General features: G+C 40.5%; 2 protein-coding genes across 2 annotated transcripts; one reads left to right on the top strand and one right to left on the bottom strand.

The window, feature by feature from the left end:
- Window positions 1–5,204: 5,204 nt before the first annotated feature.
- On the top strand, window positions 5,205–8,186 carry washc3 (WASH complex subunit 3). Its single transcript, XM_010903846.4, has 6 exons — window positions 5,205–5,404; window positions 5,843–6,007; window positions 6,426–6,560; window positions 6,709–6,828; window positions 6,905–6,969; window positions 7,056–8,186. The coding sequence occupies exons 1-6, from the start codon at window positions 5,354–5,356 to the stop codon at window positions 7,153–7,155; spliced, it is 636 nt and encodes a 211-aa protein (XP_010902148.1). The 5' UTR covers window positions 5,205–5,353; the 3' UTR covers window positions 7,156–8,186.
- Window positions 8,187–9,014: 828 nt separating this feature from the next.
- Window positions 9,015–14,528, bottom strand: dram1 (DNA-damage regulated autophagy modulator 1). Its single transcript, NM_001303660.1, is given in 7 exon segments — window positions 9,015–9,143; window positions 9,237–9,329; window positions 9,434–9,492; window positions 9,583–9,760; window positions 11,144–11,286; window positions 11,640–11,707; window positions 14,162–14,528. Coding segments are annotated over 7 exon segments (717 nt in total). The 5' UTR covers window positions 14,293–14,528; the 3' UTR covers window positions 9,015–9,098.
- Between the last annotated feature and the right edge of the window lie 956 nt (window positions 14,529–15,484).

Raw genomic sequence — 15,484 nt, 5'->3', positions numbered from 1 at the left:
TTGTAAATACCCCATCGATGACCAGACTCATCTTTCACCCAAATGTAATCATTCACCAAAAACCAGACCAGTGGAGTCTGAGATATTGGTTGGTAAGGGGCATTCATTTCCGTGAGCTTTTGTGCCAAATGGGCCAAAAACAAGTTCACATCATAGCGTCACTGTGATCAATATGAACGTTTTGGCATATGTTAGCACCAAGTCATGATAGTGTTTGCATCATATCTAAAATGGTTTTTTTTGGTAACATTAACATCCTTAAATGATTTTGATACATTTACTCAGCAAAAAATACATAATGGTGGACTATATTGGTCCCCATGGCAAATGTGCGCTTTTTGAGGAGAAGGACCTATGTACTGAATATGACTTCAGGTCTAACGGTGACCTTGCAAAATGTGTATTTCCATTCATTTGTTGTAGTGACACCTTCAGGCCAATCAGTGTAAGTTTGGTAATGCTGGGTCTGTACAGCATGACACATCATTTACACAGTTTTCGTCAAAATCGAGCCAGTGGTGTATGTGGTAATACAGGTGATGTATGGACGTCTGGACACTTATATGCACGGACGGAACCAATCCATGGTCCCCTCCCTGGTTTCATCACGGGGGCAACGGGAGTGCAGCACTAACTCAAATATATATAGGCCCATCAGCGCTGCAGATCTTGTTACAATTGGGGTCAACGCTTACCATAGACAAGGACATATGCAAAGAGGTACGTGAGTGGACAGGGACAAATGCGACATCTAGTAACACCAACAAAGTGGGTCACAGCGTAGAAGCACATTAAAACAATTCAGTGAGCACCTCCAGTCACATTTGTAAACCTAACATGCCCAGATACTGTAATACATTTATTATATATATTAAGATGCCTGACAACTGACCAACACACACATCCTATCCTTCTCAAATTCTATAGCCTCCAAAGGTCCTTGATGCCCCAGGCTTAGCTCCAGCTCCAGTAGATCAGTGTCATAACCTTTCAGTGGCCTTCTCTTCAGTTCAGAACATATTTTCCAGCATGCTGACTGGCTCAAAACAGGAGCTGCATGTACCATTCATGTTCACTCCCTACTGTGAACAATGATGCACCCCTGATTGAAGATAAAGCTGCTTTAGCTGACCTTGTCGGATCAGGGCGTACAAAGTAAACCATGTCTGGTTCCAAGAAAACGACATAAACCTCCCAATCAATCAGTGTTTTCTGGGGTTTTTAAAAGCTCCTGTAATTTGGAAACCATCTTTTGAGTTGTTTGTAAGTCTCACTTCCATTAATTATGACAAACATTACTGTTATCATAACAGTATCGTGCAGGCTTTTGGCTGTAATTATGGGCTGTTCTTGTCTGACTTCCCCTGATCCAGTAGCCTTTCCTTCTCCTGCCTGCTCTAATATGCAGCACTCAGGGTTGTATCTCTGCCAGCTCCTACTCTCTCTCCTCTCCTTCTCTCCTTTTTCTCTCTCTCGCTCTATCTCCGTGTGTTTCTCTCTCGATCGCTCTGTCTCTCCCCCGCCCCTGTGAACTCATTGACCAGGAAAAGGCTTGTTTTCACTCACAGGGAATCTGGAGGGAGAAGAAGTGTTGACAACGTCCTCCGTCTGGACTGACCTGCCAAACATGCTCACGTCAGTCAGGCCAGAGGTAAAGACAATGGTCCAACATGCAGATGAGTATACACAGAGAAGAGAAAGCATTTTAAGGGTGCCTGTTTTGTCAAAAGCTAGAGTTAAACTTTCACCTTTGTGACCATAGGACGAATAGGACGAAGGCTCAAAGGATGGAGAGGTGTGGAGATTTCTGCACAGGTGGTATCTTAGGGGGAGGGAGAAGGGCTTTCATTGAGGCTTGGGATTTGTCTGGCCTTTCAGAGAAGTTCACATGAGGACACAAAGAACTAACAGAGCATATTTACTGTGCTCTCAGCCCTATGTCATTCCTCTCCTTCATAGCGGTGATACTACTTTGGGTAATCTATTCCATCTTGATTAGTTTGAGAAGGTTCTGCAAGTAGTCTTGTGCTCCTGTGATCAGCGATTTGAATCTTCCTGTGAAAACGTACAACTGTATTTATTGCATAAGAGAGCGGGTAATTCATTTTTGTTCCCCCTTCAGAATTGAATCTAGTCAGAGGGGTGCAGTGGTAATATACGTGCGTGTGTTATCAAAGGAGCATTCCGGTGCCACACCATGTCTGTTCATATGGAAGAAATAAAGGTGCGTCACGGAGAACCAGAGCGAGAGAGGGGGTGCTTGTTTTGATACTCGCCGTTGCTGCAGCAACATGTAGGGGTCACAAATGTTTTGGTGAAGTGGGCAGGAAATTCCATGGCGCCTGTTGATGATCAAATCCCAATTTAAATACTGTTCTGATAGTTTAACTGTCTGTGTCTGATTGATGAACACGCTGGATTCCCGTAAGGGGAAGTTAGGAGAAAAAGCCTAGTGTGGTCTGAAGACATTCAGAAATCATGTTAGCAATGTTTAAGAACAAATACTAGCCAGCAACAAAGGTATTCGTTACCATACGTTAGATTATTCATTGACTCTGATTCCTGTGGGTCACTATCTCTGGACATGGCCTCACTAAGGGGAACACTATTGCTCTAATTGCAGAATCCCAATTCTATTGATTAGGCGACATTGATAACGGTGTCTTTGTGCAAAATCAATCATTGTAAATTGGTCATTGAACCAAAAGGGCCAGATCTTTTCATTTACAATAACAAAGACTCAAACTACCATCCAATCAATGTCAACGTGCATATAAGCAGACAAATGATTCTGCCTGAAAATGAAACAAATCCTGGGTGATATAATTATCCAGTAGAATTCAGACAAGCACAAGTTGTCAGTACTGTAGATCTGACTGCACATGAAGTCAGAAAACCCCTGAGAAATACATTGGTTTATACTAAACATTTTATGATAATTCAGTACAGTACACCTGCTGTAATGTGAATACAGTATCAAAGCAAGTACTCCTTAATAAAATATACTCTGTAATACTGTAAAACACTTGCATACAACATTATTGAAATTACATGGTATTGAACCAAGCGGATTTGCCTCTAGGTAGTATGTTTACAGTATGTGCTGTTTTATGTCACTTGATGTCATTCCCGTGCTATACAATGTCATATAACCCAGCTCTCAGCCAGTCAGCATTTAGGATTCATACCACCATGCTTGTAGTACTGTTTTTGGTGGGGTGGAACTACAGTACCAGTTGAAATATAGCCATTTGTTCAACTTGCATTAAAATGTACAATATGCTGCAGAATTTTTTAAAAGTTTTGTTATGGTTGATAATACCTAAAACAATAGTATAAATTACAGTTTTACATTACAGTGTACAGTAACGGTCTACTACGCTCCACTCTGAAAAGACCCCATCCAAGGAAAGAAACATGTCTAATCTATAAGCATTCATACAGAATGACCTCTTCCCATTCGCCAGGATTAACGTGTTTTTGTGAACTATATGTTATTGGTCTGAATATGGGGAGCTCAGAGAGCACCGTTCACTCCTCACGGTCTAATGGCTTGGGGGTAAAAGGGTATTCAAAGCTCACTCCCTGGTGGAAGTTGGGGAGGGGAATGGTTACGTTGCTCCTCTGCCCACTTGCCTGGCTCAGGGTATGTCCAGGGGAGAGACTCTGCCAGGCCTCAATTACGGTAGAGTCATCCAGGACACACTGAAGCATTTAGAGCCTCATATAAATCAATATGGAGCTGGTTTAAAAAGTGATCTGTTCCCAACACTCTCTGGATAGGGTCTGACTCAGGAGGTCGGCTTTGATTTTTGTGTTGGTTTCTTCTGTACAATTTCATCTAAAACTGGGCAAAGATTCAGTCCTGCCTTTTGAACTAGGAAGGGTTGGCTGATGTACTGGGCTTTCAGACTTGTTTATAATCAGGTGGGAACGGTTGGGCCTTGACTTCGGTTTGCTCTAAGATCAGTTCGGAGGGTTTCATCTCTAGTTTAAATGAATTAGAATTTCTGATCATAGAGGGAGAGAGGCTCTAGTTTTAGTCCCTAAATAGAATGGCTAAATTGCATTTCTTCACTTCAGATTAAGGTCAAGTTGTACTGCATTTTTGGTGTCCCATCTTGTTTTTCATGGGTTCCTCCTGTCTCTCATTTTGTTCTAATTTATCTAATCAGACAGGACCCAGTGCCACACACACACACCCACACACACACACTCACACACACACATGCACTCACATTGATGGTTGTTTCCAAAAGACTACAGCATCTAAGGCATCCTCAAAATTATGTTGTCAAATTATTTTGATGACTTTATCCATTATGATCTGCAAACCCTATCAGCGTATACAGTTACTTGTTTAAACCTAGAAACCCCATGCACAGACTTCACATTTTGCTGCCTTAAAAGGAAATCTAAACAGGAATAAAAAATGAATTGCCAGCAGCATAACACCCTGCATCCCATCGCGAGCTCGACTCTGAAGCTAAACAGGGTCGCTCACGGTCGGTCCCATGATGGGAAACCGAATACTGCTGAAAATGGTGTGGTAGGGTTGGGGCACTTACCCCTGATCTAAAAATGAAATCCTAGCGCCACAGGGCAGTGAACGGGACACTGTATTGTCTAGAGTGCCATCATTTGGATGGGACATTTAACAAGTGTCCCGACTCTCTGTGATCACTATAGACCCCATGGCTCTTACCTTAAGAGTAGCGGTGTTGAGATTAGGCGTGTTCCAACCTGTCATTGAGAACATTTTGCCCAAAAATCTAAGTAAGGACAAAGTAAGCTAAGCTTCATAATAACAGTTTCTCAATCCAAACAATCTACAATGTTTGCAAAGAAATAAAAACTAAGAACCATCTGTTTGAGTGAATTAGAACTACTACAGGCGACTGATTTATAAATCAGCTTGAATCATAAAAAAAATACTTATTATTTATAGATCAGTCATTCACAATTTGCCCATGATCCAATGTGGTTTTGATCCTCTTGAATGCAGCCTTTTACTAGGCTCCAAGTCTATTCTGCCTGGAGCAGCAGATTTGGGCTTGCACTGTACTCCCTCCTTGTGTTGCATGGAACACATTACATTTCAGTTCATCCTCCAGTCCAGCAGATGGAAGTATGCACCTTTAACCTAGGTTAGATGCTCTCTGCAGACTAACAAAATAAAGCACCTCATTGGCTGATATACCCGGAAAACCAGAATACATACGTCAGATTTAGGTCACAGTGAAGTCACATGAAACATCTCTAGCATAATACCAATTCTATCTCGCTTTTACCGATGTTAAGTGTAAAACACAGGACTAGCTAGTTTAACGAAGGGTTGCCAACAGAATCAATCATGGACGAGGACGGTTTACCTATTGTAGGATCTGGAATAGATCTGACCAAGGTGAGTGTTTTTCTTTGCTGAAGTTTGTTTGGTGGAGAACGCAAGCTAAATTAGCCATTACAGTTTCAGCTTGGTTTGTAAGCTTGGAATTGTTACAAATGTATATTTGTGAATACATTTACAAAATGTTTCCGTTAGCCTGCAGTTAGTAATACCAGACAGTAATTTCGCTATTGCACTGCTTCATTGAAGTTCACTAGATTGCCTGTTACTGAAATACATTGCATCACCGTTGTTGACAGCTGCCAGAAAGTGATGTTTAACAATATACTGTATATAGTTGCCAGTGTTAGGCATGCATTTGAACAACTCTCAGCCAAAGACTACAATTAAGGACATGTACCTTTTTAAATATGTGTATTAAAATACCTTTTAACTATGTTCCCTGTTAATAAGTTTAACTTCGTTTTTCCATTATGCTGAATTACGTGGTCTTAGGTCCCAGCCATACAGCAGAGGAGAGTCGTTGCTTATCTCAACCAGTTCATTGTGCACACTGTCCGGTTCCTCAATCGTTTTTCAACGGTTTGCGAAGAGAAGCTTGCTTCCATATCACTTCGGATCCAGCAAATTGAAACTACCCTGAGCATTTTGGAAGCAAAGGTAGGTAACCTAGAGACAGAACGATGCAAGTCTTCCAGGAACATTTTGAAGCAGACTTGACAGACCAGGCAGGTGGTTGGAAATTGGAAAAGTATATATTCCTTAGTTGTTCATGTTGTGATACATTTTATGTTGAAAGAAAGCCCTTGTTTGATGGCCTGTACCTGCACAAATCAGCATGAGATCGCCTGATAATGTGGACATTACTATTAATGAATTTAGCTTGTGAACATCGCAAACACCATCTACACAATCAATGAGGAATTTCGTATTGGGGAAGCCGTTAATATATTTTTCCATGCTGTAAATAAACAGCAAACAGTTGTTCCTATTTTTGAGATAATTGCACTGTTATTCACTTTCCTGCTCTGGGCACCAACACGATTATATTAGTACGTCCTGGTTCTGTTCCATATAGCTGTCCTCCATCCCGGGCCTGGAGGACGTCAGGGTAGAAGGTGTTAGTCCGCGGCCAGCTACAGAGGCCAACGGTCCAGTCGCAGTACCAAGTCAGCCCAAGACTCACATGGCTGTGGCTGTCTCACCTCCTGAGGTGACGCGCACACACACACACACACACACACACACACACACACACACACACACGAAATATTTGGCTTATGCACACAACTACATCAACTTAATGACACGCTATATTTGTGCGTGACGGGGAGTCCTGATTTGTTGACTCCGTTTTGTAGGCTCCTTCAAAAACACCAGAACCTCCCCAGGGACGAAATGCAGCGGAGGCATCGGGAGAAGGTTTGATGACTGTCGCCAAGGATCCACAGTACGCGAGATATCTGAAGATGGTGCAAGTGGTGGGTCTCTGAAACTTTTGAATTTGAATTCCGTTCATTGAAGTTTGTAATGCTGAAGAAAACATTCCCTCCACAGGGTGTTCCAGTAATGGCGATAAAGAATAAAATGGTCCTGGAAGGTTTGGATCCCAACCTCCTTGAGTGAGTGTATTAAAATTTGTATTATGCCCATATTCCTTGTACATGTGTAGTAGTAACTGATGTACTTTTCCTTTTCTTGTTTGCAGCACTCCGGATGCACCTGTGCCTGATACAGGCAGGAAGAAAGACGCAGAGTATAATGATGATGACAGCAATGATGGCAGCGAATCCTCATTCAGTGATTGATCTGCTTTCTTCCTCACTATGAAACTGCCTATAGGGAATGCGCTCAAGTCCTTTGTACTGTGCTGATTTAAGGACAAAGAAGGACTACATGCCAGTGTGTGCTTCAAAGACAGAACGACAGTGCCACCAGACAGAAAAGTCCTGCTTCTGTGAATGATTCAGGATGTGTTGGACTCGGACTGAATGTCTGCAACAACTAGCTGAGAACATCAGCCACCAACATTTAATGTTACATGGGTGTTGCTCTTTCCACTGATGCTTTTGACAGGCCGTGGATATGGGGTTACCTTATTGACATGGTTTAAAAGTAAAACACAATCACAACCATTGAAAATACAAACCATCACATTATTTTAGCATATTGTTTTCTGTAGACTGGAGTAGGCCAACATTGCCCCCATCTCACTGTCATGCAAACATTCCAGTGCCTTGGATTTCATTTGGATTAGAGGCCACATTTATTTGAATTAGTTTGACTGTGGTGTCTGTGTAAGGCTTGAAATTAGCACTGAATGGGTGATTCAATATTTTATCTGTCATAATGTTGTAACAACATTTGATGATTACTATTTTACACTACAATTGCTATTTGAATAATTGTTTAGGCATATGAACGTTTTGAAGGACTCTTCTGGAATAATTTGGTATTTTTCATTGAGACATTAAGTTGTTGAAAGGAAATTGTGAAGGAAAACATACTAATTGCACTTTGGGTTAATATATAATGGAAAAACACCACTAGTTGTGAGCAAAGCATAAATTGCAATGATCTCTAGGCAATTAACAGTAGTATCTAATGTGAATTCACAACCTTATTATTATGTATTTTAATCCAAGAACTAATCATGTTTAAACTTTCAGTTCCTTGATGTGTTGTGAAGGAATTATGCTAACCTGAAAGTCAATCTTTATATAGCACATCCTTCATCCAAACAAATGCTTAGAGATTAGATCTTTACATTGTTTGAAACCTTGAGATCTGAGGGTTGATTCAGTTTTGCCCCAAAAAAATAAAGTTTTGCCTAAAGCTGTGCATGTATTTTTATGTAAAGGACCATGCGTGTTTCCAATAAATAGATCACAGCCTTGTACAGTTGTGGACAGAAACATTGTCATCCTTGCAGTACAAAAACAATTACAATCTTCAAGTACAAGTAAAAAGGTTGAAAACACAATCTGCTTAGTTCTGTATAATTCTGCTTTAATTTAAGGAGTTCCACATGTCAACTGTTTCTTTCACATCACAGAGTAGTTCATGGATGTGATTTACTTTGGAAAAATGTCTTAACTTTTAAGTGCAAGGGTGCCAATATATTGGCTGCAACAATGCATATTTATTTCCTTTTTACTACACTGGTATACCATGGGTGTGCTTCCTCAGTATCTTGTGAAACAACAATTTCCTTCAGCAAAATACCAACAAGATAATAAATACCTAACGTACATTCTAATTACTAAATCAATTGAACTTGGAGTACGTATTTCAACAGCCTCTGTTCTCAAGCTGCTAATGTGTCATTCCTTTTTTTCATCATATTGTGATTTCTTGTCAGTTCTGATCTAGGCATCACGTGGCTGACAGTCATGCATTATCTCTGGTGATTTCTTAACCACTTCTCTAAATAGTTTATCAGAAGATGTGTGTTGTGGTTAAAAGGCCATTCCCAGGTTATTGCTACATAAAAGGACAGTGAATGACTGACAGGAAAGGAAGGAGCTGGGGGAAGATATTGGGCTGGAATAGCAGAAAGCCATACTTGCATTGGTTGACGTGTTTCGAGACCACAATAGGTCACAAGACAGGCCATGTTGAACTATGCATAGTATAAAGAAAGAAATTATATCATCCATACAATAATATCTTTCAAATTTACTTTATAAAAGTAGAAAAACACTTTTGATTTAGTTAATACTAAGATTAAAAAGGAAATATTGCAGCCTGGTCAGGAATAATCCACAAACTCGATTCGGAGCTTCAGATTGAATTTCTGGAAGAAACAATAAGAGAAATAAAAAAAAGTCAAAATAAGTCAGAGAAAAGGAGCTCTATACCCTCAACAGTGTGGTGTCAGAAAACTCACTTGAAATTCCTGGATGTAGGTGAAGAAGTAGAAAATGAAGCTAAACGCCATGATCCACTCAAACACAGCACTCACTAGATGGTATATATAGTCCTGTAATGACATAGACACATATATTATCTTGCCTGTATAGATCCAGAATGCTCCATCTTTGTTTTGGGCATTGGGTCCTCTGTAAAGAAATGTTCGTACTGTACCTTGTCTTCTGTAGTTCTATGAAGTTTGGTTTGTGTTACAAAGAAAGCACAGATAAAAGCTGGATAAACAATTAAGGAGATATTCGGTTCATAAAACAATGACCACTTAAGATTCTAATTATTTAGTCACTATTTGATTTTAAGGATACTGGGCAAAGCGGCCAGGAAGGCGATAGCTGCGATCGCTGTGCGGATACGACACAAGGCCAACGAGCATCCACAGGGGTAGGCCATGTAAGAAATTATGGATTGGAGGATGGTATACAACACACCCGTAACAAAGAAGAGGACGGCACCTATATCATGTACGACCGTGATTGTTGTCTCCTGAAAAAAAAGGGGAAATGTTATCAGATCTTCATTCAAAAACTGATATTAGATTAAAGGGATCCTGAGTGAACAAATAACACAAAATGATTACACATACAGCTCCGGAAAAAATGAAGAGACCACTGCACCTTTTTTTTTCCTTTCCAAAAAAGTTGAAACGGAAGGTTTTGAGTGAGGAACAATTTGCAGTGGTCTCTGAATTTTAACCCTTCTGTTCCTCACTCAAAACCTTCCTTTTCGACTTTTTTGGAAAGGAAAGAAAAAGGTGCGGTGGTCTCTTCATTTTTTTTGTATGAAAATTCTCCCTAGTCTTATTTTGACATGCAATATTTTATTTTCATATTTTAAATTAAATTTTTTTTTTGTATAATTTGATCCACTCTTGCTAGCAGAACTGCTTTAACTCTGTTATGTGTATGTTTTTGAGCATCACATGCTTGTTCCAGGTCCTGCTTGTTCCAGGTCCTGCTTGTTCTACATCCTGCTTGTTCCATGTCCTGCTTGTTCCAGGTCTGTGCTTCCTATTCTGTTCACGGGTGACTCGGCCGATTTCCTTTTTGGAATTATCTGATTCAAAGCAGAATTCATGGTTCTTTCAATGACAGCAAGTCCTTCTGTGTATGTAAGATACCTGATTTAATCTAGCAACCTGTTAATTGCTGGTCAGACGCTCCAACCACTAGGCTGTCTGCCTCCCTCAAAGCAACTCAGAAGACTACTGTTTCCCTGGTGCCCAGACGTTGCATGGCTGGATGTCATGCTGAGGGATCCCACACCATAGTCTTCTTCAAGAGAAGGGGTGAAACGGGATTGCTGTCAATGGTTGTCCCTGGGTAGGGGATTGGCCACGCTGTATCTAGTTTGGGTAAAGTGGTAAGAATGCAGTTTTGTGAACAGTCAGGGTGGTCTCGTGTGGAAAATAAAAGGGGTGTGAATGTAGGTCCCAGTCACCTGATAAGGTTACCTCCCTTTTTGTAGGTCCAACCGCAAGGACAATGGCAAATCCTTTTTCTGGTAGATACGGGTACTTTTGCTGTCCGTTACATTGTAGCAGTCATGAATCAGTCATGGTTGGTTACAGACATGTGAAGGCCTAGCATGGTGTCCATTATGAAGCTGGATCCGTTGTGTCTAAGTCAAAGTGGGGTGAAGGTTATGGACGTGAGTCGCTCATGGTCCACCCAAGAAAATGTCCTCTTGGTCTTATGGTTATGATTTTCCCTCGCGTTGGACCAGGGAATGATTTCATTAAAGGAATGGCTCAAACATTTAGGGTCTGGGGACCCCTTTTTGTGATTGCAAATTCACCTCTTAATCGGAAGACATCTCAAAATAGAAGCTCACAGTTACATATGAGTATATAATGATGTGACAACCTACCTGGAAAGTAGCAACTAAACACATTCCCAAACAAGAGAGGTTTCCAATCCAGAAAGCAGCCTTGTTCAGGTTGGGTGACACTCCAACTGAATTTTCAATTAGCTCCTCCACAAACTTGTATCTGGCAAACATTGTGGCAATACCTATAGGATTTGGCATGGCACATTCATTATTTTGTTTTATTACATTCTTCACCTTTAAACTGAAAGCTAAGTACAGGCTTTAGGCATCTGTAAAACTGGTCTTAATATTTGTTCTTTTTTTGTCATGGAATGAAAAAGACAAATATGAGAAGTGAAACGTCGTATTCACTCAATGGCAATATCCTACGATTGATCTCAGACCTGTGAAACAATGCGTTTCTGCTTTCATTTTCTCATAATGTGGAAGTGAGTTGAAAAACCTCTGGCACAGTGTCTGATTTGGGAAATACCATGGGGTTGCTTAAGCCCGGACAAAAAATCCATTCATGAGATTACCGTCTTTCAGTGCTCACCTGCAAATACAGTTATGATCGTCATCAAGCCAAAGATACAGCTCTCGGGCGGTTTAGCCCCAGTGTCGCTGAAGAAAAACACAGTTCAAGGTTAATATACTATGTGTATTAATGGCGTTTCTGACAGAGGTCATTTTAAATTATACTTTTTGTATATATCCTTTATTTAACCAGAGGTCAACTTAAAATGTGTATTCCTTTTTCAGGTAAGCTCTGACCAAGAATGCAGTAAACATAGTAAAACGTGAGACAAAGCAGAACATCAAAACACTAGATTAGAGCTATTATCATGCATAGGTTTATGGTGTGGTGGCCTAAGCTCCCAACTCCGGACCACTCCTGTCCCTTGGTAACTCCTTTTGAGCCCTGGCTTGGCTGACTGTATGTGCCATTCATAGCTTTCGTCCTACATGTACCTGTCTCCTTAGCCCAGCAATCCTACTCTCCTGTCAATAAAGTATTAAAAATATGCCAAGGAATGGCTTTAACAGTGAGCAGGTTTAAAAACATGTCATTGTGTTCAGCAACCATCCAGTCAGACTTAAAATCAATAAGTGGAATAAAATAAACTAATAGAAGGTCCTCCTGCAAACATGATGGGATACATAAACTGGATTTAACTTAAACAATACATTATACATGCATGTAGTACATTACACACAGAACAGCTGACAGTGATTTTACTTGTGATTAAATTAACTATTGGTGATTAAATTTAACTATTGGTATAACACAATAGAATCTGGATTTTCAATTTTATTAGTTATCACCCCAAGCCAGTCGATGGCAAACAAATCTGAAGAAAATGCAGAGCATCCTGGCAATAGCTCAGCCTCAACCAATGAATCCCCTTTTTAACATACAGTTGTGCTCAAAAGTTTGCATACCCTTATAGCACAGGTGTCAAACCGGTTCCACGGAGGGCCGAGTGTCTGCAGGTTTTCGCTCTCACCTTGTACTTGATTGATTAATTAGTTCACTAATTGGTTAATTTCTATCCCCACCTGGTTGTTCAGGTCTGACCTGGGAACCAATTTAAAGGAAAACCCAAAGACCTGCAGACACTCGGCCCTCCGTGGAACCGGTTTGACACCCCTGCCTTATAGAATTTGTAATATACTGTATGTACCATTTGTAAAGAAAACATGAGTGAGCAGGCAAAACACATCTTTTATTCCTTATGGGATTCACATTCAACTGTAGGTCATTATAGAATGGAACTATCATAAAACAAAACATGGGAACAAAGAAAAAAATTAACTGACCCCTGTTCAAAAGTCTGCACACCCTTAGTTCTTAATACTGTGTATTGCCCCCTTTAGCATCAATGAGAGTGTGCACTATTTTTTTAATAGTTGTCTATGAGGCCCCGAATTCTTGCAGGTGGTATTGCCAATCGTCTTGGCAAAATGCCTCCAGTTCATACAAAGTCTTTGGTCATCATGAACCGCACGTTTGAGATCTCCCCAGAGTGGCTCAATGATATTAAGGTCAGGGGACTGTGATGGCCACTCCAGAACCTTCATCTTTTTCCTCTCTAACCACTGGAGGGTCAACTTGGCCTTGTGCTTAGGGTCATTGTCATGCTGGAACGTCCAAGAGCATCCCATGTGCAGCTTTCGTGCAGAAGAATGCAAATTCCTTGAAACAACCACACCGTCTTTTTCCAGAGCAGTCTGTATTTTTCCTGAGGTCTTCTGTCAGTTTTGGCTCAAATCTTTCTTGGTCTACCTGACCTTGGCTATAAAGAGATCCCCAAATGTTCCACTTCTTAATAAGTGACTTAACAGTACTGACTGGCATTTGCAGGGCTTTTGATATCCTTTTCCATCTTGGCCATTTTCACCTGTGTGTGTCACATTGTGTGTCTGTAACAAGGCCAAACATTCAAGGGTATGTAAACTTTTGATCAGGGCCATTTGGGTGATTTCTGTTATCATTATTTAAAAAGGAGCCAAACAACTGTGATAATAAATAGCTTCATATGATCAATATCTTTAAATAAAATACAGGTTTTTTTGCATGATCAGTCATATTTTCAAAACCAATGCCAAAATGTCACAATTTCTCCCAGGGTATGCAAACTTATGAGCACAACTGTAAAGGTTAAATAAATAAATGAGGTTTTACATAAGAAGCTTTCATCATTAAGGCAATATAAAAAGGGTCCTTAAAATATAAATTAATTATCTACGCATACTTAATTTATCATTTGTAGACGTGTTCCCCTAAAGGAACAAAAAACAGATCCTTCCGGTTGAAAATAATCGAGTAGGTCAAGTTCAAAAGCGGATACTATAGCTGCAGTTCACAGCTGGGACGTGGAGACCGGCCAAGCTAACAAAGAACTGTGAAAACGAAACTGATTTTTGTCGCAAAGTGCTATGATATCCGATGATAATTACTGGTTTTGAAGAGTAGCCTACAATTAATGAGCATGTATACTGTTCACGTTGAAACATATTATTACGGTTATTAAAAAAGTTAAACATTTCGATTTTAGTTTAGATTCTCGTACTTACCTTATATAGGGAAAGATAATATCCACATCATGTTTGAACAGTGCAATAAGGTATGAAACAATAAACGTACTGGATGACCAAATCACCAAAAAAGTTGGTAAAAGGCACGTTCCCTCCATGAACCAAAACATAAGCAATAACGAAGTTACCACGCAACCAGAACGACCATGCGCGCAAGATTTTAGCAGAAAAGAGGGATGCAGATACAGTCAGGTTAAATTCAATATAAAAATCAATATCCCTCGATTGAGATTTGAAGGAGTTCTAAGGTTGAACATAGACTATAAGACAAGTGTGCGTGGCATCTCTTTTTATGAACTGCAGTCACATGCTCCAGGCAAGTTTGAACATTAGTGCAGTAAAATGTGTATATAGGCTGAAGTTCGGTGTTCTTCCGATTATTTCCGCATGTGAAAAAAAATACAGTTACGTCTACAGTGCCCATGGCCAGTCTCTGTTTCATGCATTTTAATCAGGATTTCCCTCCCCTCACTTCTAACAAGTTCTATATACAGTGGGGATAACAAGTATTTGATACACTGCCGATTTTTCAGGTTTTCCCACTTACAAAGCATGTAGAAATCTGTAATTTTAAATGGGTACATAGAGTGACGGAATCTAAAACAAAAATACAGAAAATCACATTTATTTAGCATTTTATGGCATGACATAAGTATTTGATACATCAGAAAAGCAGAACTTAATATTTGGTACAGAAACCTTTGTTCGCAATTACAGAGATCATACGTTTCCTGTAGTTCTTGACCAGGTTTGCATACACTGCAGCAGGGATTTTGGCCCCACTCCTCCATACAGACCTTCTCCAGATCCCACATGTTTCGGGGCTGTCACTGGGCAATACGGACTTGCAGCTCCCTCCAAAGATTTTCTATTGGGTTCAGGTCTGGAGACTGGCTAGGCCACTCCGGGACCTTGAGATGCTTCTAACGGAGCCACTCCTTAGTTGCCCTGGCTGTGTGTTCCGGGTCGTTGTCATGCTGGAAGACCCAGCCACGACCCATCTTCAATGTTCTTACTGAGGGAAGGAGGTTGTTGGCCAAGATCTCGCGATACATGGCCCCATCCATCCTCCCCTCAATACGGTGCAGTAGTCCTGTCCCCTTTGTAGAAAAGCATCCCCAAAGAATGATGTTTCTACCTCCATGCTTCACTGTTGGGGTGTTCTTGGGGTTGTACTCATCCTTCTTCTTCCTCCAAACACAGTGAGTGGAGTTTAGACCAAAAAGCTAAATTTTTGTCTCATCAGACCACATGACCTTCTCCCATTCCTCCTCTGGATCATCCAGATGGTCACTAGCAAAC

Source organism: Esox lucius, chromosome 23 (assembly GCF_011004845.1).
Source record: "Esox lucius isolate fEsoLuc1 chromosome 23, fEsoLuc1.pri, whole genome shotgun sequence".
In the NCBI taxonomy this organism is placed as follows: Eukaryota; Metazoa; Chordata; class Actinopteri; order Esociformes; family Esocidae; genus Esox; species Esox lucius.
This window is presented reverse-complemented; position numbering and strand designations above follow the sequence as displayed.

Bases quoted from the DNA above. Each gene is read 5' to 3' on its own strand.
- washc3 (XM_010903846.4), top strand. From the start codon at position 5,354: ATGGACGAGGACGGTTTACCTATTGTAGGATCTGGAATAGATCTGACC. The intron at 6,008-6,425 runs GTAGGTAACCTA...TGTTCCATATAG, and splicing joins TGAGCATTTTGGAAGCAAAG to CTGTCCTCCATCCCGGGCCT. The intron at 6,829-6,904 runs GTGGGTCTCTGA...TTCCCTCCACAG, and splicing joins ATCTGAAGATGGTGCAAGTG to GGTGTTCCAGTAATGGCGAT.